The sequence below is a fragment of the Protomyctophum parallelum genome (assembly GCF_964188405.1).
Source record: "Protomyctophum parallelum genome assembly, chromosome: 8".
NCBI lineage: Eukaryota > Metazoa > Chordata > Actinopteri > Myctophiformes > Myctophidae > Protomyctophum > Protomyctophum parallelum.
This window is the reverse complement of record NC_139703.1, coordinates 43,102,399-43,124,386: the sequence shown is the minus strand read 5'-3', so window position 1 is coordinate 43,124,386 and position 21,988 is coordinate 43,102,399. Positions and strand designations below refer to the sequence as shown.

Genomic DNA, 21,988 nt, shown 5'->3' with positions numbered 1-21,988 from the left:
ACATGGACCCTCACAGTACAAATGGCACTAGGTGTTTGATTGATTGAATTGATTGAAATATTTATTAACAGTTTGTAGAATTTACAGTACATTTTAAGCACAAACTCAATACAAAGACTGTTAACTGTGAGTGGACGACCCAATTAAGCATTACACTTGTTTACAACAGGGTCCACATTGTTCAATTTATCAAAAGACGGACGGACTGCATCAGAAATGTGGACCTCTATGGGGACCTACCACGGGTCACGGACTAAGTCAGAGAGAGAAGGACGAGGCTGGCAGGGCACTGCGTCACAGTGCGTCAGGCACCCTCAACTTAAGGCAAGTAAATAGAGCGTCGCAGTCCCACACCCTACCAGGGACCAGGAAATGATTCCCCGTTCATTTTCCTCATAGACATTTCAAAAACGCATTTATTTAAAGACCTTTTAAGCCTCGTACAAAGCCAACTGGAGTTGTGACAAATCATGACAACACAATTTTTCAGGCCGAACATATAATTAGAAAGAAGAAGAAAACGGCAGGTTACAACACTTTTTTTGTTGTTTTTCTTCTTTGTAATTATTTGTTCGGCCCAAAATGTTGTGTTTGTTGTCATGATTTATCACAACTCGAGTTGGCTAACTTAGTTAGGTAGCTTAGTTGGTGACATCTTGATGAGACATCCTAGAGGTCTTAGACGTTGCATAGTTGTGATGTCATGCATGACAATGGAACAATGGAAACAGAAAGAGTCAAAACCATCATGTATGTGTACGTACATGATGAGTGATTAGATAACGATAAAAAAGAGCATGCCAGGATTTAAAGGAATGCACTGTCACTCACAACTAGTTCCATGCAAGGGCTACTAACTTTGATCAGAGGTGAACAAGCTTCTAAGTGGAGATTGTGGACACCCAGGCTGTGGATCAAGGGTCTGACTCTACACGGATTATGATTGTGGCAGGGCAAAAAGGAAGTTTGCGATGAAAATGCTTAAATCTCGTGGACTTTAGATCAAAATTAAGAGACTAGATCTATAAAGAACTACACACATCATATTAGATTGCATATGCATATTAAAATAATAACTAGTTTATGGATAAGGCAGGGGTGGGGCAACTTTGAGAGGGCCACAATGCATATAGTAAAAAATGTGTTGTCTAGACCTCACTCTCGCAGAAACTAACTAGTAAAAAATTGCTGATCTACAGCTCAAACTGCGACACGTTTTGAGCTCGTAGATCTGCAATTGTTGCTATATTTTAATTGGAATCTTGAATTATTTTTTAGCTATTTCTGAATTGGAATCCTGAAAATGTACATTTTTATTGAATTTTATATGTTCATAATGTTAACTTTATGAACTTAAATGCAAATACATTGGACATATAAAAAAAGACTAGTAGGCCTACTAGTCATTACATAGACTGAAGTAATTGTAATTGGTCATGTTTGCATGTTTGGAATTGTAACAGCTGAAATCAATAATATATCAGTATTCGTATTCCGATATTAACCTGAGGGACGCATTAAGTGAAGGTGGGGGCCACAGTAGACAGTAGCATACTAAAAGGTGCCCAGTCTTCCGAGGTCTGGTGCACCGTGCAATGGTGCCCACTTTGTACATTGGTGCCCACTGCACTGCCCTGCCCAGTGCCCAGACAGACTGATTGCCAATCTTCTGAGGCCTGGAGTGCCCACTCTTGAAGTTCTCGGATCGACTCGGACAAACTCGGAAATAATGGGCGTGTTCAGTTGTCATATGGATGCGCATCACTGCCATTACTATCGGATGATCCCGCGGGGGGCGGGGCCAAGGAGGAGGAAGGAAATCGCCCAGTTGACTGACAGAGAACCCGGCGAGCGACCAGCATCATCGTCTCATCTTCTTCTAACTCCATCTCTACTACAGTCAACAAGCCCCTCTTTTAGTAGCCTACTCGGACCTAGAAAGAATTCGCAAGAGATTGACATATATTAGCAGATACTAGCCAGCGGCATTTTATGAACCAACTTATAGAAACATCTATAACAACATATCGAAGATTAAAGACAAATTAACCAACGAACCACTGTACGGGATGGAGACTGAAATACATGTGCCCGTTGGGTCGCCGGTCATTCGAAAATTCCCTATTTTCGTGGACGAACACAACGTGACGGATGGAGCGATGAAGCTAATAAAACAGCTGCGGCCGGCGTGGGACTCAGCCCAGGTTAAGACCAAGGTAAGTTACCACCGTTATGTTGACTGTCGTGCTGCTAACTGCATGTTGTGGCTGTGCTAGTATACTGTTGCAGGCAGCTAGCAGCACTGCAGCAGGCCCGTGCAGCATGCTATAGTCTCTTTACAAGCCATCTTTTACAAGTTATTACTGTAACTGGCACTGCATGCCCCTTAATTGTCTCTGTCCCTTTCTTTTCCCCGCCCGAGTTGAAACGACTCAAGGTGATAACAGCGTTATAACGCGTTCGAGTTGTTGCATCACGTCAATACTCGTTTGACCACTGACGTCTATTGATGAACAGGTCTGTCTGCTACAACATTGAAAGACGCTCATGGGACCATCATAAAGATCTATTTGTTTGGATGCATTTGATCCGACACATTGATGTCAGAAATCTGCTGTCTGTCTGTGATAAAGGGAACGATCAGCTTGCTGCTTAATTGCTGGCTAATGTTAGTTGACAAGCTGTGAGAGATCAGTTGTGAAGCGTGTAGCTAGCTTGAGGCGGACAGCTTCCTTGCTATACACTACAGCAGACTACAGTATATGTGGCAGTGGCACTCTATCCTGTAAGAACATCATGAACATCTGTCATTTGAATGCTCTTTTGCCTTGAGAGTATGTGTGTGCTTCTTTTGCTAATTTAAAACTTTATTATTATTTGATCAGCAAATGCCATTCTCCCAGACATTCTTAAATTGTCTGTCTGTGTGTGTGTGTGTGTGTGTGTGTGTGTGTGTGTGTGTGTGTGTGTGTGTGTGTGTGCGTGTGCGTCTCTGTATCTGTGTGTTTGTGTGTTTGTGGGGGGGTAAAGTAGTCTATTTTTTAATTTTTACATTTGCCCTGGGCTCATGCAACACCTATAGTACAGATAGGGGCACATATGTTTAGGTGTCAGGGTCACTGTGGATGAATCAGCAGAAGAAAGTAATAATGCTGTTTGTAGAATAAGCAGGTGATGCATGCGAGTCCGGGTTAGTGCGTGCCCGTCCAGCCCGACCAGCCAAGTGTTTGTTTTTAAAAGTGGCTTGAATTGGTATACAGTATAAACCAGTGGTTCTTGGTGGGATCCGGAGCCCCTGGAGAGTCCCCAGCAAAGTGTGTGTGTGTGTGTGTGTGTGTGTGTGTGTGTGTGTGTGTGTGTGTGTGTGTGTGTGTGTGTGTGTGTGTGTGTGTGTGTGTGTGTGTGTGTGTGTGTGTGTGTGTGTGTGTGTGTGTGTGTGTGCAGTACAGTACAGTAGAGTATACAGTACTGCAGTTGAATTAGATCTGCGACTGTTGTGGTGGCAAAAATGCATATAAACACTATGGTATTGATTCATTTAATGTAGCCTACTAGTAGATGATACTTAACACTCTAATTACCACCTGTTCTTCACTGACAAACTCATTAGAGACTGCCGACTCATGTAAACCTATTTCAAACTGTGAGTTAACTATAGAATAGAGTCCATTTAAGGAATGACCATCTCTTGTTACTCCGGAAACTCTGTACACTGCTGAAAGTATAAAATATGTGTTGGGGATGTCTGTGGGGAGGGCTGAGGGAAGCTCTGGAGAGAGACACGAGTCTCTCTCTGGTGTGATGACATATACAATAAAAGAATGGAGTTCGAATCCTGATGGTTGAGTCCTGCTTCTTCCTGATGTTGTTTACTTACAAATAGTGAGACCATTAATTCCCATTGAAGCCCCCCACTGCCTGACCCTTGCATGCACACACATCTGTGTTTAGGTAAACAGACTTATTAAGGATCAGCCAGTCAGTGAACGGGAAATACATAATTGATCCTCACCTAAGTGGATCGGCTTTCACGTGACAAATTCTGACAATGTCTTTCTCGAGACATGATTACACCATGGTGGATTTGAACATGGCAATGCCAGCTGTACTCTACTGCATATTTACATACCAGACCTATTAATCCCTACAGTAAAATCCCCTGTGTTCATTTATTCATGTGTACACCCACAGAGTTAAATGAACACAGGATTTAGCTGTGTAGAGCTCCCCTGTGTGACCCAGACCCCTCCTGTGAACGTGATCATGTTTACCTCTTTCTCTCCAGGCCAGACCAATGCAGGGCTTTTCTCAATGAGTGCCACCCGTACCGGCCTTAGTTGCCTTTGTCTAAGCAAAGTAGTACAGTATGTAGACCGGCACAGCTGCACCCTGCCCTGTGCCCTTTGGCCAGCTCACACAACAGTGGAGCATAGAGGACTATAGCAGCAACAGGTTGTTTAAGATGGGTATTGGATATTTGGTGGCTCACTGCAGTAAAATAGTACTGTAGTAGGGTACTGTTGACAGAATCACCTGACCAGCCTAGCCAGCCACCTGGACAGGAAGGTTTAACTGTGTAAATACATTCTCCCCAGCTTCCAAACATCCTGGACTCCCACACATGTGAAAGGGTGGCAGATGCCAATAGCAACAAAGAAGAACCCATCTCATTTTTCAACTTTCTCATGCTTGAGACTGAATCACTGAGCTCTCCCCAACTAGGCTCACTTTGGTTGAGAGTAGAAATAAACTGGAACAAGCCTGGCGCTCACTCATTGACAATACATATGATGCCATCATCACTGTCCCCTTGCAAGCAGACAGTATAGAGATGACTGTTGTTTACCTCTGTCGGGTGTCCGAGCTTAGCTTATCGCTGGCACGCTGCCTGTTGACGTATTGATCAGCGGTCTTAGCGGTGCATTGTGTGGAGGGTAGAAGGATCAATCATGGGGTGCCAAAGGCATGTTTGTGCTTGCATATGTTCGGTCAAAACAGGGATGCCTGTGTGCCCATCTTTGTGGCGAAATGCGTGTGGAATGCTAGTTATGTGTGGGTAGGCGGCCGGTCTAGGGGGAGAGACAGGCACTGTGTATGTTATTATTGTGCTCAGTGCAGTGGGATCGGGGATGGGCTGCCCCATTGGTTAGTGGTACTGGTATCCACTGGATGGATGATGCTGATACTAAGGTTGCTAATTTCCTCAGCAATGAATATTCTATCGATTTTACGTTTTTCAATTTCAATTAATTGAATAATCGAGAAGAACTTTTTTTTGAATGCTCAACGATTCAACACGAATCGGCTCTTTATCTCACGAACCAATATAATTTGTTGCACGTAGTTTCATGCAATGAATGAAATCAAGCCCTTAAAAGTCATGATTTAATTTCAATCTTATTAGCTATTAATTCAAATATTTTCTTACATTTGATGGACTTTTGAAATACTGTAATATTTAAACATATTTTTATACATTTAACAAAGGCATTTTATTTATATTTGAAAACATTTTCCTATGGACCACCTGCAGGCCTATATGCCATGGGTCACTAGTAGTCTGTGGACCATCGGTTGAGAAACAGTGGTATATATAGACATGGGCGGGTCCTTGGGGTCCAAGACAAATTTCTCCCTTGGGAGACAAAATAAAGAAACCTTGAACCTTGGGATACATTGCATAGCAAGTGTTATGAAAGCCCATATCCCATCCCAACACAACAGGTTGATTCTTAGTCAGGGTGGTGGTCCCTGGTTCACAATCGTGTCACGATGCAACTCGTAAACTTGTAGATCAGCTATGTTTGCAAAGTTTGGGGGAAAAGATTATCGTCACAATATTGATATTGAGGTATTTGGTCATATTTGATTTTGACTATATCACCCAGCCCTACAATAATTCCACCACCTCCTCTTCTCCTGTCTCACTCACTGATAAAAATATATGACTCAAATACATGTCACAATGCTATTCATGGCTAACCTTAGACCTTAGATAGCATTTCTGTTGGCTTAGATAGCATTTGACACAGACTTATAGCATGTTATGTAGACAGCACTATAATTGTATAGTATATAGTCATAGCACGCCATAGTACATATGTATAGCATAGTAGTGAATATGTATAGTTTATTATGTATAGTGTATGTATAGTTTCATCATATAGATATTCCACTGTTACCTTCTTAGCTTACGCATGTCTCATGATAAATGCTTTTATGTGATGTATTCCCATGCTTTTGTTCTTGCTTAAATGTAAGTCGCTCTGGATTAAGAGCGTCTGCTAAATGCCTAAATTGTAAATTGTAAATTGTTCTAACCAAATTTCAGAGATCTAACATTTAACAGAGCTAGGTTCATAGTACTAGCTTTATCTAAACAGATGGTGGCTGACTGAGAATAGGTCTATGTTATCCCCAATTCCACATCTAATCTAAACATATTGTTAGAAAATTAGAAAGAGTTGGCAGTGTGAGTTGAAGGCACTTAGTCTTTCACCAGTCACTAAGAATGGGAAGGGGTAACAGGCACTAAAATAGGATATTTTGGTGGTGATGGGGAACCAGCAGCAATGCAGCATATGTCCTGGATCCAATATTGTGGAAAATTTTGTTGCAGCAGGGAACCTGAAAATATCAGTTATTGTGTTTTGTGTATCAGTTACAGCGCCGTCAGCAATTATGTTGCCATTTCACTCTGGGGGTCTTGGTGGTTTCTGAATTCTTACAGATGACATTTGGGGAAGATGTTTAGGCCGTTTTGGTTGTCGTGGAGCTTCTGGGCTGGGTAGGACAGAAGAGTGGGGAGCGGCTTGGGGAGTACATTTGGATCTACACCATGGGTTTTCAACAGGTGGTCCGTGGACCACTGGTGGTCCGTGAAGGTATTGCATGTGGTCCCTGGACCCTGGCCATGCATTTAGTATGTTTTTTATCGACCACTAGTTGGGAAACTAACTAGTTCATTAAGTGACCTGGTGATGTATGATGACATCAATGTCAGTTACTGGGAAGTCGGATGTCAAGAACTTCCAAAGAAAGGGAGTTTGAATTTCAAGGGAAAGTGAACCGGATTGACTGGTTGAGTCTATTAGGAAATGTCAAATGTGCCCATATAATCATGCAATCGCATGTGAGAGAACAGAGTAAGGGCAACCATGGGAAAGGAATATCTTTGATTGATTGATTGATTTAATTTTATATACATTTTAATATCCCCTCACCCAACTCAACAATTCTTAGTCAGGGTGGTGGTCCCCAGGTTGATTATTAGTCAGCGTGGTGGTCCCTGGTTCATAATCAGTTGAAAACCCCTGATCTACACGAACACTTCTGCAGTGGAAAGTTCATGAGGCGGTGGAGGTGTCTTTGGGGAGATACTATCCTGAGTGTGACATTCTCTGGCAGTAGTCACACTACCATCTCTCTCATGGCCATTTGCACTGATATGACATTTTATTTTCTTCCGACTCAGGAAACCTATTAGAAAACACGACAGATAATCGTTTTTAAACAATCCCTCCTGTTAGATTTTGGACGATAATGACAACCAAGCTGCTAATTATGAACAAAAGACCCACCATTGTCTTCTTCTCTCCCTCCCTCTCCCAGCTCTTCACCGATGGGACCACCAACAAGCTGGTGGGCTGCTACACTGAGGACAGTCCAGAGGATGTGGTTCTGGTGCGCGTCTATGGGAATAAGACGGAGCTGATAGTGGATCGTGATAATGAGCTCAAGAGCTTCCAGGTAGCCAACAAAAAAAAAAGACTCATAGGAAAATCACAGTAGCTGCCTCAAACTTGTTACGAATTGTGTGTGTGTGTGTGTGTGTGTGTGTGTGTGTGTGTGTGTGTGTGTGTGTGTGTGTGTGTGTGTGTGTGTGTGTGTGTGTGTGTGCGTGTGCGTGTGCGTGCATGTGTGTGGTCCTAGGTGTTGCATGCCAATGGCTGTGCTCCCCGCCTGTACTGCACCTTTCAGAATGGCATCTGCTACGAGTTCATGCAGGGCGACGCCCTGGGGCCGCAGGATGTCAGGGACCCCACGCTGCTCAGGTCAGAATATGATATACCAGGGAGACCTGGGAACCCAGATAGGGTACAGTCATGGGGGCGAGGCTGCATTATGAAGGGGGAAAAAAATCCCAAACTATATCAATCCTTAGCTATCAGAGAGGTTTTGCATGATTGTGTAAGACTTATACACTCCTTACAGTAGAAACACCCAACTCTGTTTATTTAAGATCCACTTACTTGAGATCCTCAGGCTATTTCCAGGAAATCTGTTAGACATTATTTATTTCCCACATCATACCGTGGAGATAAGTGTCTTGTATCTTGTGTCAGGGCTGCTCAGTCGGATAGAAACGGGTAGAAATGTTATGTGCGCACAGACAATGAGGCCATGATGGTAACACGTTTGTTTCGCTGACTGTGAATGAACCTGATAGATTGATAGACATATTCTTGTCGCGAATGAGACAACTGATTGTGTGTCTGTGTCTGTGGCTGTCTGTCTGTCTCTTTGCAGACTTATCGCCAGAGAGATGGCTCGTATACACGCCATTCATGCACATAACGGCTGCATCCCCAAACCCAACCTATGGATCAAGATGCGTAAATACTTCTCCCTGGTGGCCACCGAGTTCACCGAGCAGGCCTCCAATGTCAGGTAAGATGTAGGCTGTTCTTTTTACACACAAAATGCCATAAAACATAGCCTAATTTGCCTGACATAGTTTACATGAAATGAACTATGTCGTACCCCGATAACACCGTACAATACTTTGTCAAGTGGTATTGTTGATTTCCCTTCCTAATGATTTGTTTAAGGTTCAGATGTTTCTGTCCAAATCAATGACATGCGAGGCTATTTTAGTGTAATAAACTTTTGTTAATAAGTCAGTCATGCACTTCTACATTTCTGTATCTATTTCCCATCAGTGACTGCTAAAATATATACTTTATAATAATAATGGATTGCATTTTTATATCGCTTTTCTATGCACTACGTGCCTACTCAAAGCACTTTACAATGGTCTATTAATTCATATATTATACACAGGTTAAGTGAAGTCCTGTTAAATATACTTTGCGAACTGTATATGCTACTGTATGTCTATTTACAGACAAGCCTCCTCGTAATATAGGTAAATGGGAATACCTGTATAAATAGATGAAATACTGTATATAAGAACAGTGTTGGGGTACGAATAAAGCCTAGCTCAGAATAAAGATTTGCAACGAGCAGAGTTGAAACTTGCAAACGGAATCATAGCAGAGCAGAACACCCCAAACTGTGCTTTTCAACGTTATAGATGAAATACTGTATATAAGAACAGTGTTGGGGTACAAATAAAGCCTAGTTCAGAATAAAGATTTGCAACGAGCAGAGTTGAAACTTGCAAACGGAATCATAGCAGAGCAGAACACCCCAAACTGTGCTTTTCAACGTTATAAACCTGGACAGCCTGCATCAAGTGACACGCTGAATGTGCGACCTCCAGCACCTGACAGCACAACCTTACCTCCTGTATCTATTTATCTACATATGACACATTTACAACAATAGCTTACAGATTCATTTCACAAAATACAAACTCAAACAATTTTTTACTGTTTAGTTAGACTTGGTCTATTCATTTACGTGAACTTATTTCAATCTTTTGCCACTGTAGGTGAGGTTTACTCATTCGGCGTCTTTTGACGCCTTCTGGTCTGAAGTCCCAGCGCTCAGTGCGCCTTTTCACACCTTTTTGAGTGGTGCAATCACTCCAAGGAATAGCAATGTCCGTGTTCCTGTGTTAACCTATGTGTTAACGGTTAACACATAGGTTAACACAGGAACACGGACATAGGTTAACAAAATAATATGGAAATGAAAATTCCGCTGGCTTATGCTGTCTATGGGGATTCCGTTTTTAGAATCGTAATATCTTGGATTCTGCTACTTGTCCGGTGGAGAAGTTTCCTAAGAAAGGAATATTGATAACTTACAGTATACTATGCAGTACTCGTCTGCCTAAATGTAGGACCACATCTTCATTACTTGAAGACTGTCTCTGAGAAGTTTTATAAATGCAAGCCCTGATATTAATTTGTTTTCTCTTTTCCCTTTGTTTCAAAGCCTCTTTTGGCTTGTGGCTAGTGGCTCTTTGTGGCCTATAATTCTAGAGACATTGTGGCTGTCTCATACCATACAATTATTAACGTTGTATAATAATTTGCCTTCAAAGATCACCACAGTAATTATTTTCTCCAAGCAACAGACCCATCGACTGAGAGCGTTCACCACCACCAACACCGAGTCTAGTTTCTGACTTTGCCATCTTTTATCCATTGACCATTTCTTCCTGACCTGAGATGGCTGCTGGAGACAGCAGACATCTTTATTTGGCCGGATGTTCGGTGAAGTCCAGCGTGAACAACATTATATAACCGTCATCATAACAGCAGACTAGATTAGGGAGGCTGAGCTATGTGGCAGGCCGGCAGATGTTTGCGTAGCCAGGTTTATAAGGTCAACCTAACTCTGCTCCCTGGTAACACAGATAGCTAGAGGGCTGCACACCCGAACACCTGTTGGACATAATTGGTCCTAGACTCACTCAAAGAGGCCGGGGCAGAGAAGACTTTATAGCTAATATGATTACCGTGAATCATCCTTAAACATGTAACCCAGTGTCATCGTGCCCTCTCTGTTCATCCTAAATGAGTAACGGGCATTTATTAGTTCTGTTAATACTTCAAGTTTATAGCTGTTGGAGATGGAAGACATCACAGCCAGGCTGGCAGTGAGCTGAAAGGGAAGGCAGCAGGTGACAGAGAGTCGGCCAGGTGGAAATAACAGAGACTCCAGGGTGCGTGAAATCCCTTGGCGTAATTTCTCCCGTCTCCCTCTCTCCTCCTCGCCTCTGGTCAGGCTCATTCTGGATTAGTTCCATAAGCCCATTACCTGCAGGAGAATGGCCTCTGTTCATCGGTGTGCACTCCTGCCCGTCTGATTGGTTGAGACACTCCACAAGAGACTTGACCCTTTCCCCACTGCCAGTGAATATAGCAACCAGGAGAAGAACACCGCCTAGACCCTAGAGTACTGTAACTAGCACCATCAGCTCCTCTGTTACAGTACCCTAGACTGTAACTAGCACGATCAGCTCCTCTGTTCCCCAGTGTCTCAGCCCCGCTGAGACTGTGTGAGCTGTCTGTGCATGTTGGAGCTCAGTTGTTTTCACAAACTCCCATATGTCTTCAAGCACAATATGTGTGGATGTGTGTGGCGCCGGTGCTAACTCGTTCTTTGTTAGCGGTCCTAACCCGTTCTTGCACATCAGGCATTGGATTTTCACTGTTTTAGGGTCATGGCCACTTGGCCAAAGGTCAAATTCCCAGGCAGCAATGACTGAAATGACTGAAATAAAACAATGATTTTAAAGTCCACAAAATAATTACTTGTACCGAATGGTTAAGGATTATTTTTTATTTTTTAATACATAATAATATGTAATCGTAATACTAAACACAAGAGCTGTTTATTTCATGAATTAGGCTGAACTGAGGGTCAAATTCCTAGAGCTAAGGCATATGCATATGGTATGCTATTTCCATTTTTCACATATTAAAACAATGTAAACAAACCTCATTCTGTTCTTCTTTCCTCTTGATTTTATTGTTTGAAAGTCCACAGATCAAGTCTGGGTCTTCTTCCTATAATATCATACTAGGTTTTAATGTTATATATTGGCAGCATCTGTTTGGTTTGCATTTGTTTATGTGCTAAAAGAGTGAATTTGAGACCCGTTTTACTGTGCTATGTAAGTCAATGATGAGACTATTTTGGAATATCAGTTTCTTAATCGAACAACGGAGCATGGTATCTTGCCACTATTTGGAGTTTCGATACAGCAAAGTTACCAAAAATCAACAATCCTAACCTCTGCCATTTTAATACAGTGTGGAATTAATAAAAAGGGTTAATATAATAATATAATATAAAACATTTCACATCTCAACCACAAACCTGAAGTTTGTGTTCTTCTCCCAAAGTGCCATATCACTGCTTGTTTAAAAAAATCACACCCGTGTGAAGTGAGTGGTGCAACTCCGTGTGTGGGTCCCCAGGGGGTCCCCAGAACTTCCAGACCCACTGGAACGAGCCCAGGGCGCTGGCCCGGTTCCGGCGGGCCGCCCGCGTTCGAAACAGTTGAGAAACAGAGTTACCGTGTGGGGGTCCCCAGGGGTTCACTGTACTGTACTGTACTGTACTGTACTGTACTGTACTGTACTGTACTGTACTGTACTGTACTGTACTGTACTGTACTGTACTGTACTGTACTGTACTGTACTGTACTGTCCCACCCGAGGACATGTGTGTTACCCATCTTCTCCATAAGGAGCTTGAGTCCAGCAGTGGTGTTTTAGTGGATTTCAGACTGGATGGAAACCTTTTTAATATCAGGAGGCTACAGGCAAAGACCAAACTGTCCACAGAGCAGGTTATTGAGTTGCAGTATGCAGATGACTGTGCTCTTGTGGCACACTCCCCACAGGACCTCCAGTCCATCCTTGCTGTGGTTGTCAAGGCCTACAGCAGGATGGGGCTGTCTGTCAACACCACCAAGACAGAAGTGGTCTGCCAATGGAGCTCCAGTACCCACACACCCTGCCTGCCTAGGGTTGGGATTCGTTAGGATTTTAACGGTTCCGGATCCTTCCCGGATCCCTCTTAACGGTTCCGGTTCCTAACAGTTCCCTTAACGGATCCTAATATTATTTTTTCCCCTTTTTTTCTGATATAAATTATGCTTATATTATAACTAACCTAACCAAGTACATAATACAAACAAATTAATTAATTCAATTATTGAAAATGCACTTTACAAAACTTTACAAACTTCACCACCACCACCACCAGCTAGCCACCACAACAATATCATTGTTGCAATTTGTACTGTATATTGCAATTTGCTGTATATTAAATACAGTACACATTGCAATAATGATATTGTTGTGGTGACAAATGTTGTCTTTAATGTTCAGATTAATTTAATATGAAGGACCCCTTACCCTAATGGAAACAAATTGGATGGATTATGAAATCCTTTTAGCAGACCTTGTATTGAACTGTTGGCTACGTTCCTGTGCTTTTTTCTGCAAACTGTTTATAAAGTAGGCTAATCAATCTATGGAGGTATATGCACCTAAACGCTGGGCTCTCAACAGTCACGCGATTAATTTAGAGCCAAATCAAAAGCAGTTGAGTTGCTTATAAGTTGTAAAAAATAAGTGCAGACAAATTGATTTGGCGTGATTCATAAAATATCAGACAGAAAGACGTCGAGACATTGGCGTTCTGAATTAACACCATTAACAACAGTTAGACATTAGTAGTTTTTATTTTCTATTACGTTACTAGCCTGTGGAAAGTGAACCAGCCTGAGCCTTGCATCATCCTCATCCCCCGCCGGCTGTGGTGGAGTGCGGGCTTTCCGCATGGCTCTCAAACGCGATTTGCCTAGATTATTCTCCTGAGTTGTGGAGTCGTGTAGGCGTATTGATTTTGAGTTGTTTCATCAATGTGGACGTGCAACTGGTACAAGTTGCAACAACCTTTGCAGGGAACTATAGCATAACATTTATTCCACTTTGCGTGCTCAGCCTCAGAGTCATTTCCCTCTCTGTTAACCACACTTTGGAGATCTCTTCGACATCACTCGCTCCGCGGCGGTGAGCGGTCGCTGAATGCACAGAACAGTGGGCGTATCCTCCCCGACCCCACACACTCCTTTAGGTGGGGTGACGTCACCTCAGGCTCTGCTTGCATGCATGCACATTGCACAGACACAGCGGAGCTAAATGACGACTGATGAGAACCGTTTGGGGAACCGTTAATAAAACACTACACACACACACACACACGTGCGACTACACACACACACGTGCAATACCGCACGCACGCAGCGCACGCAGCATGGTACGCGCATTGTACACACACGCGCGGACATTGCTGGCCATTGTTGGTTTCACGCATGCGCACACCACTCGTGCTCACGGATACATACATACATACAGGTACCTACCTACCTAGGTACATGGACATTGATTGCTGGATGTAGGAGTGGTTGCACCACTCAAAAAAAAGGTATTTATGATGAGGTACTGTAGGTGTGTTCAGTGTCTTGCTCAAGGACACCTCGACATGAATAGAAGTGAGGAGGAGCAAATAAATGCTCGCCATGTTTTATTGGTTGCAACGGTCTTTTGAAAATATTCCCCCATAAACTGTTCTGTTGATACCCAAAACCAGAGACGTTTGTTCTCCTATAGCCCAAAACACAAGTAGTAAAACTATACCAGCTGTTCTCACTCCTACTGCAAAGCGAGCCAAAGCCTTATTTACACACACACACACACACACACACACACACACACACACACACACACACACACACACACACACACACACACACAGTCACACAGTCACATTCACACACCGATGACGGGGGAAACCATGCAAGGCACCAACCTGCACATCGGGAGCAATTAGGGGTTTAGAGTCTTGCTCAAGGACACTTTGACACTAACTCTGGGGGAGCCCGTGTTCGATCCGGTCACTCTACCCCTGAGCCACTGCAGCCCACACACACACACACACACACACACACACACACACACACACACACACACACACACTGCTCAAAGTTGTCACAACATCCAGGAGATGAACAACTGACTCTTTCCATCTCCATCTCCTTGACGTTCATGGTCCAGGATTCAGCAGGAGGTGCCGAGCAAGGCGGTGCTGGAGCAGGAGATGGTGTGGATGAAGGAGCACTTGTCTACGCTGGGCTCCCCTGTGGTGCTGTGCCACAATGACCTTCTCTGCAAGAACATCATCCACAACACCAAGGAGGGTAGGTACTGCTGGTACAACTCTCTTCACAGAACAAACTCCCAGTGTTTGGGCCCAGTGAGGGCAGTGCTACCAGTACCCAAGGGGTTGTTGGAGAAGTATGCTACAGTATGTGCCTGGTCGAACGACCAAGGAAATGTGGCATAGGAGTGGGAGTGAACTCTATATTTTCCTGCTCCAAATTTGGTGACGTCCGCGTTCTCCACTGTGTTCTACCAGGGAGGGGAGGAGGAGGGGGGCATGGGGGAGGTGAGGCGGGCACATAGGTTGGTGAACCAATAGGGGGCCGGCGTCGGCTAGTATGAATCTGCCCCTCTACGCCTTGGAAAGGGAGCGTACTTTCAGGCTAGGTATCGATCAGATCAATCAGCCTGTCTATCAGTATTGTCAAGGTACCCATGTCATGAGTAAGGCTGTTTGCTCCAATTTAGCTGTTCAGTCGCCTCGCCTAACACAGAGTACTATAATGATTCTAGCACTGGCTAGCTGCCTGGTGCGCAAGCATGTTCTGTTTTTTTATGTCCCTATGTGTCTAACTCTCTCCCCTTGCTGTCTTCCCAGGCCATGTTCGGTTCATAGACTATGAGTACTCCAGCTACAACTACCAGGCGTTTGACATCGGCAACCACTTCAACGAGTTTGCAGGTTTGTTTGTGGAGGCATTGGAGATTATCAAGACTCAAGAGGCGTTTATTTGTCACTCACTCATACAAGTAGAGGCAGTGAAATGTTGGTGACTGACATGGTCTGCCAGACTGTGCAACAACAGCAATACAATAAACACAAGATGATAATAATATGAAATAAGAATGGTACTGGACTGTAATTACATGTAATAAACTAGCTAAGAAAAACAAGATACAAAAAAGAAAATAAGGTAAAAAGGAAATGGAAAGATTAGCAATAGTTAAATTTGTCCTACAGTATTATCGTACACTCACGGTATGGAGTGGTGTACTCCTTTGTGCGTGGGGTTAGGATGAGCTTCTGGCGTGTATCATCGTTCCAACAGGAGTGCACACACAGTACACTATGTATGTTTGTGTGTTTGTCTAGGTATGAGTGAGCTAGACTACGGGCTGTTACCGAGCCGGGAGATGCAGATGGAGTGGCTGCGAGTCTACCTGCAGGCCTACAAACTGTTCACCAAAAAGACAGAGGAGGTCAGCCCCCGGGAGCTGGAGACACTTTATGTACAGGTCAACAAGTTTGCCCTGGTGAGTGACGGGCCTTTCAAAATCATGAAATCCTAATTTCCCTTAATTGACATGCAAATAGTGGTTAATTGTTCAATAGTGTTTTGGGGTTTTAACATTGGAAACATATACATTCAAATTACATTACATTTATAGTTTTTGTAAGCTAAACATTCACAGGGCAGTTGGCAATCAAATTACAATTACCATTTTTACTATGGCAGTCTGATCTATTATTTGTCTCTTCAGGCTTCCCACTTCTTCTGGGGCTTCTGGGCTCTCATCCAGGCCAAGTACTCCACCATTGACTTTGACTTCCTGGGGTAGGTTTGGCACAATAGTGTTTGCATTTCATACTGTACGTACGTGAGCTGTGCATGGTTCTGCCTGGCCCCCTCTTGGCAGACTATTACATAAGGGATAGGTAACACTGTTGCCTGAATATGATCTGTCAGCATGGGATAAATAGGGTGTGATGAGAGAGTGAAACTCATAGCCAACGTATCTCCCTGTGAATGTCCATCCCGCCATGCTCACACACACACACACACACACACCCCCCCCCATGTAGCCTTCTAACAGTCTGTCTGTTCCATTGTTTGACTTGCTACTGGATATAGAAGGGCTCAGTTTAATTTATTTGAGCATAATCGTAATGCATGCAACGCTATGGTACTCACATGGAATCAGGCAAGTGGTAGACGGCAAACCGGACTTCATTTTAGTGGACGCGAGCAGGACGGCAGACGGAACAGGGCGGCTCGGCAGCCAGAACCGGCGACGGTAACGGAAGCTCGGCATCAATATTTTTACCGTTCCGTGCCGTCCAGCAGGTTTTGCCGTTTGCCTGGTTCCATGTGAATGCAGCATAAATCACAGCTTGCCTGTCCGTCTGTTCTCTCTCTCTCCATGTCTCTCTTCCTCTCATGTCTGGGCTTTCCGACAGGTATGCTGTGCTGCGTTTTAACCAGTACTTCAAGACCAAGCCCACGGTGTTGGCCCTCCAGATCCCAGAATGAGAACGAAGGGAGGAAGAGGGACAAACAGCGGCGGCCCCCCATCACCTGCAGCTGGCAGCAGAAGCAGATGCACTTTGAGCTGAGGAGCTGGGAGGCTGGGGTGATTTTCTTTTTTGGGGCGGGGTGGGTTTGGGGGGTAAAAAAAAACAACAACCTTAGTTTCTATGATAGGGCTTTATTATGGGGCATTCTCTAAGGGGTGCAAGAAGGACTGAACCATTACGTGGTTAATTCCTTCAGAGCCCCCGTGACGACAAGCGCAATTACTATTTCATTCCTCTTCATCTCAGTCCACCTGGTTGCCTTGCAACTTTAGCAAGACAATATTCTTCGCGTCACCTCAGATTTGCGCGTAGGTGTGTGTGTGCGCACATGTGTTTGTGTGTGTGTGTGTGTGTGTGCGTGCGTGCGCTGATCTGCATTTTATTTAATTTTTTCGAAAACCACTGACTTGATCCAGTGTCGAACATTAAAATACCCATATATGGGTATTTGTAGTGGATGACGCCCAAGGCTCCCCGTGCAGCTCACAGAACTGATGTGATCAGTGCTGGAGTCGGTACACACATGACCTGGTTCTAGTGTCTGTCAGTCCAGCACCTAATGGTCCAAAAAAAAACACTGACAATGAAAGTGAACATGACAGGGACCAGAATACTAACACACTGACATTTGCGTGTTGTATACGCACTTGAATGTTGCGTATACAACATTCTACCGCTGCTCAAGAGTATTGTGTGTGTGTGTGTGTGTGTGTGTGTGTGACTGTGTGTGTGTGTGTGACTGTGACTGTGCGTGTGCGTGTGTGTGCGTGCGTGCGTGTAGTACCTCTACATATAATTCTCACATTTTAAAATAATGCTTTTGAAGACCTCTTCCGCCATACGTGTCCAATGCCTGCAGTACAACATCCGAAGGGGTCCGGGGCGGGCGGGCGGGGGGGAACAGTCCCCTTTTGGTTGAGGTATTGTTTAGTATAAGTGCTGAGCAGTGCAGGCTTGATGTATAGCTCAAACGAAACGTGTGAGTCTGTGTTTGTGGATTTGTGTCCTAGCTCTGCCCTCATCTCTTAAGCCATTTTCCGCCTTCTTGGCTTTTATGGTTACAGCGAGCCGCTCGGTTAAACTTTCCATCCGTCTTGCTCCCTGGCCACTTGGAAAATCACAACCCCGTCACCCTGCAACGCTTTTTACCCCCCTCTGCTCTCTCTCTCTTCCCCTTCATTCTCCTCTTCCTCCCTCTCTCTCTCTCTCTCTCTCTCTCTCTCCATTTTGTTGAGCATTAGGTAACGAGGGACATTCCATGAGACACCTGCATGGATACATAATCCTTTCTCAGCGTCCACGAGTTTGAGCCAAGTCTTTTACATAATCACACGTTGGAAAGTTCTTAGTCTAGGGTCAAACAAAGTTTGGCTTTTAGGGAATGAGTTGTAATTTTTGGGCTGCGCTAAATGGTTATAAGATCACTTATTACTAGGATGTAGCAAGACGGTAGTGGGAATGTGTCTGCGCCGTGGCCAGGACATATCGTCTCTTTCCAACACGTTCCCACTGAGTGCCCAGCATCACCATGTTCTCATCAACACCTTGAGCAATGGGTCATCCCTTACAGGTCATTATTCCCATCTATGGTGTGGTACTGTCTGTGACTGACATTAAAACAAGACAAGATTCACAGCCTTCAGATCGTGCTGATTTAGGAACAGCTTGTTCACCTTTATTCTGTCAGCAGGGGGCGACACTCATCTCTGACCTTTGTCCTCGCCAGTGGCTCTCAGGTTACTGACTAGTTTAATAATTCACCTGTATGCAGTATGCTCAGTAGTGAATGAGCATACTGTCTTACAGAACTTTATTTTCTTTTTTTGTCTTCTTTTTTTTCTAATTTGAAGCTATGATCAGAGCCTTTACTGAATATGAGCTGTATCCTGTTTAATTAACCCATTCTGACCTGAGATCAGATTCTAAAAATGTCTATTACATCCTGACAGTTTCATTATTAACCCATTCTGACCTGAGATCAGATTCTAAAAGTGTCTTCGATTTTTCAAAAATAGCAGACCTACAAGCTCGTATCGCGCCACTCGGTGGCGCGATATGAGCTTGTAGATCTGCTATTTTTCAATAGCTAAAGCACGACATGATGCCAACACCAAAATGGGTGCCCGGTCAGAATGGGTTACGGTCCATGTGAGCCCAAATGAGAGCAATGTTTAATCCTAAGGCCTATTCATTGCAGATATACTGTACATACAGTACACAAGGGTTTTATCTTTCTGATGTCACTAACTTGCACTGATGGGGTGAAACGTGCACCTCAACAGGTGAGGGACTTTTTCCTTGATGGTTATTCAGTATGTGTCAAGGACAATGAGCAGCTGAATAGGAGTGATATTTGAAATCAGATGCCAATCTTAGGAAATGTATATACATTTAAATATATATATATACACACACTGAAGCACAGATAGAGTGCACATAACCGCCACTTTAGCTGTCTTTAGGTACTTAACCCATTCTGGACGGGGAACCCCTTTTGGTGTTTTAACTAAGTATTATGTTATACTTTAGCTATTGAAAAATAGCAGATCTACAAGCTCGTAGCGCGCCACCGAGTGGCGCGCTACGAGCTTGTAGGTCTGCTATTTTTTTTTAACCGTGAAAATGCGGCACAAATCTTTGAATATATATTCTTTCGACGTCAGGCCTAAATGGGTTAGAATTGGTTGTCAAAATTGTACTTCTTGCTACTAAGTGTGATTACACCAGTGAAGGTAGATATTTCAGGTGTATGCTGAATTAGTAAACTTGCTTGACCGCACAATGGTGGGAGGATTGAAACCTGGGCCAGGTGTATAGAATGAAGTACTGGATCTGGACTAGCACTTCTAGCACACTTTAGAACACTGGTTCCCAAAGTTGGCGTCCGGGGACCCCCAGGCAGTTCCAGGGGGTCCCCAGCTAAACGATAGTTTGTAACCAAATGGACCCTTATGGGGTCTGTAACTCTTAGAGAGTGTACAAACTTGATTGTACATTTGGTTCCATTTGTACATTTGCTCAGAGTTAAATGAACTTTGATTTTACAATATACATTGGGGTCCCAGAGATAGAAATGCCATTAAATGGGGGGCCGTAGCTTAATTCAGGTCAAACCTGGGGGTCCTTGACATTAAAACGGGTTGAGAATCACTGCTAGAGCCGTAAAGATCTTCTCTTATGGGGGTCCGCGGGCTAATTAGTGTCAATTTGGGGGTCCTTGACATGAAAAGGTTTGGGAACTACTGGTTTAGAAGGACTATTGGAGGAGAGAGGTATTATGGCACTGATGTCAGCCATCAGTGATGTAGGTAGGTTTTTAAAATTATTTGATTTATACATAGTTGTGCGACGCAATGTGTTGTTGAGCTTGTACTTTGTAGATCAGCAACACCAACGCAGTAGTATGAATATAGTATAAATCAAGCGTATTAATTATACATTAGGCACTTTTCTGTCCTCCCTCACAAGAGGTTAAAGCCTCGAACCAAATGTAGAGTTTTTAGGTCAACAGAAAATGGACCTATCCCTTGAAACTGAGGTTGCCTAAATTAAAGCACTGCACTCGATGTCTGCAGGACATTCAGCGAAGTTACTGAAAACTTTTAATCCCTGCTTTAAAGGCAAACTATGTAAATGACCTTGCACATGCAGGATTACGTTTTTTTTATGCTCTTTGCTCCAGACCAACCTAAGTTAATACTATTCTTTGCTGGCCATTAGTATGTTTGTAATTTATAGCGTATTTTGAAGCCCTTTGCAACGCAGGGTATTTATTGAGTGAATTTGGCACTGCATTTCTCTTCATCTTCCTTTTCGTTGTTGCTTTTTCTATTCCATCGAAATACCAAAATGGCTAGCTAAAGTTTGCTTTGCAGTTCATTTGAGATTGAGATTAAATGTTATTTTTGTGTGCGTGTGAATGTATTAACTGGCATAACTTTTTAAATGTACATACGGTATAACTTTGATTTATTTCCTCCTTTCTTATATATTTACGTTTTTGTACATGCATTGATCTAGAAGAGAACTGTCCATTGGAGACTGTTTAAATGGGACCCATCCTTTCAAAGATGAGTGTGTGTGTGTGTGTGTGTGTGTGTGTGTGTGTGTGTGTGTGTGTGTGTGTGTGTGTGTGTGTGTGTGTGTGTGTGAGCGTGTGTGCACGTGTGCGTGTGTGTGTGTGTGTGTGTGTGTGTGTGCGTGCACGAATGCGGACATCTGTATTGGCTGACGTGCAGATGCATGAAGTCATCCAGCACAGTGATGCGAGTGGGGAGTGTAAATACTGTAAGAAATACTGTGAAATGCGACTGTACAGCCATCCTTTACGCCTGTGTAGGACTGGCAAGAAGAGTTAATAAACATTTGTCAGTAAAAATGTCCATTAAAATGTAAAAAAAAAAAAAACGAGTCACGTTGTGTTTTCTACTTTGTGAGTCTCTTGAGGAAATATGCTTAATCCTCAGTGTTGATTTAACTGTGTGTTGTGTGCAAATGTAACCAAATGGACCTGTGATGATTTTTATTTTTTACAGTGTGTTCAATGTAGACCATTCAGATTGCAGTAGTGTTGTGTGGGTCCATTGTTTTTTGGACGGCAGTTGAGTTTGTGTTGGATCAACTGCTGTTCACACTCTGCTTTCCTCCCATCTGTCTCTCTCTCTCTCTGCCACCTGAACGGGCTCTTTGGCCCTGAGAGGCGGAAGGAAGGAAGTGGAAGTCCACTGCTGGTGGTGGGGGGGATCCTGAGTTCCTGACACACACACACACACACACACACACACACACACACACACACACACACACACACACACACACA

The 21,988-nt window shown here is 43.6% G+C and overlaps 1 protein-coding gene and 1 long non-coding RNA gene across 2 annotated transcripts; both read left to right on the top strand.

Moving 5' to 3' along the window:
* Window positions 1–1,846: 1,846 nt before the first annotated feature.
* On the top strand, window positions 1,847–17,213 carry etnk2 (ethanolamine kinase 2). The gene is made up of 9 exons (XM_083771274.1): window positions 1,847–2,216; window positions 7,612–7,749; window positions 7,933–8,054; window positions 8,530–8,670; window positions 14,769–14,911; window positions 15,472–15,555; window positions 15,967–16,127; window positions 16,356–16,429; window positions 17,053–17,213. The coding sequence occupies exons 1-9, from the start codon at window positions 2,070–2,072 to the stop codon at window positions 17,123–17,125; spliced, it is 1,083 nt and encodes a 360-aa protein (XP_083627400.1). The 5' UTR covers window positions 1,847–2,069; the 3' UTR covers window positions 17,126–17,213.
* A 68-nt stretch (window positions 17,214–17,281) lies between these two features.
* On the top strand, window positions 17,282–21,541 carry LOC310862551. Its single transcript, XR_014569579.1, has 3 exons — window positions 17,282–19,057; window positions 19,301–19,686; window positions 19,758–21,541. It is a non-coding gene; the product is annotated as an uncharacterized lncRNA (long non-coding RNA).
* The last annotated feature ends 447 nt before the right edge of the window (window positions 21,542–21,988 follow it).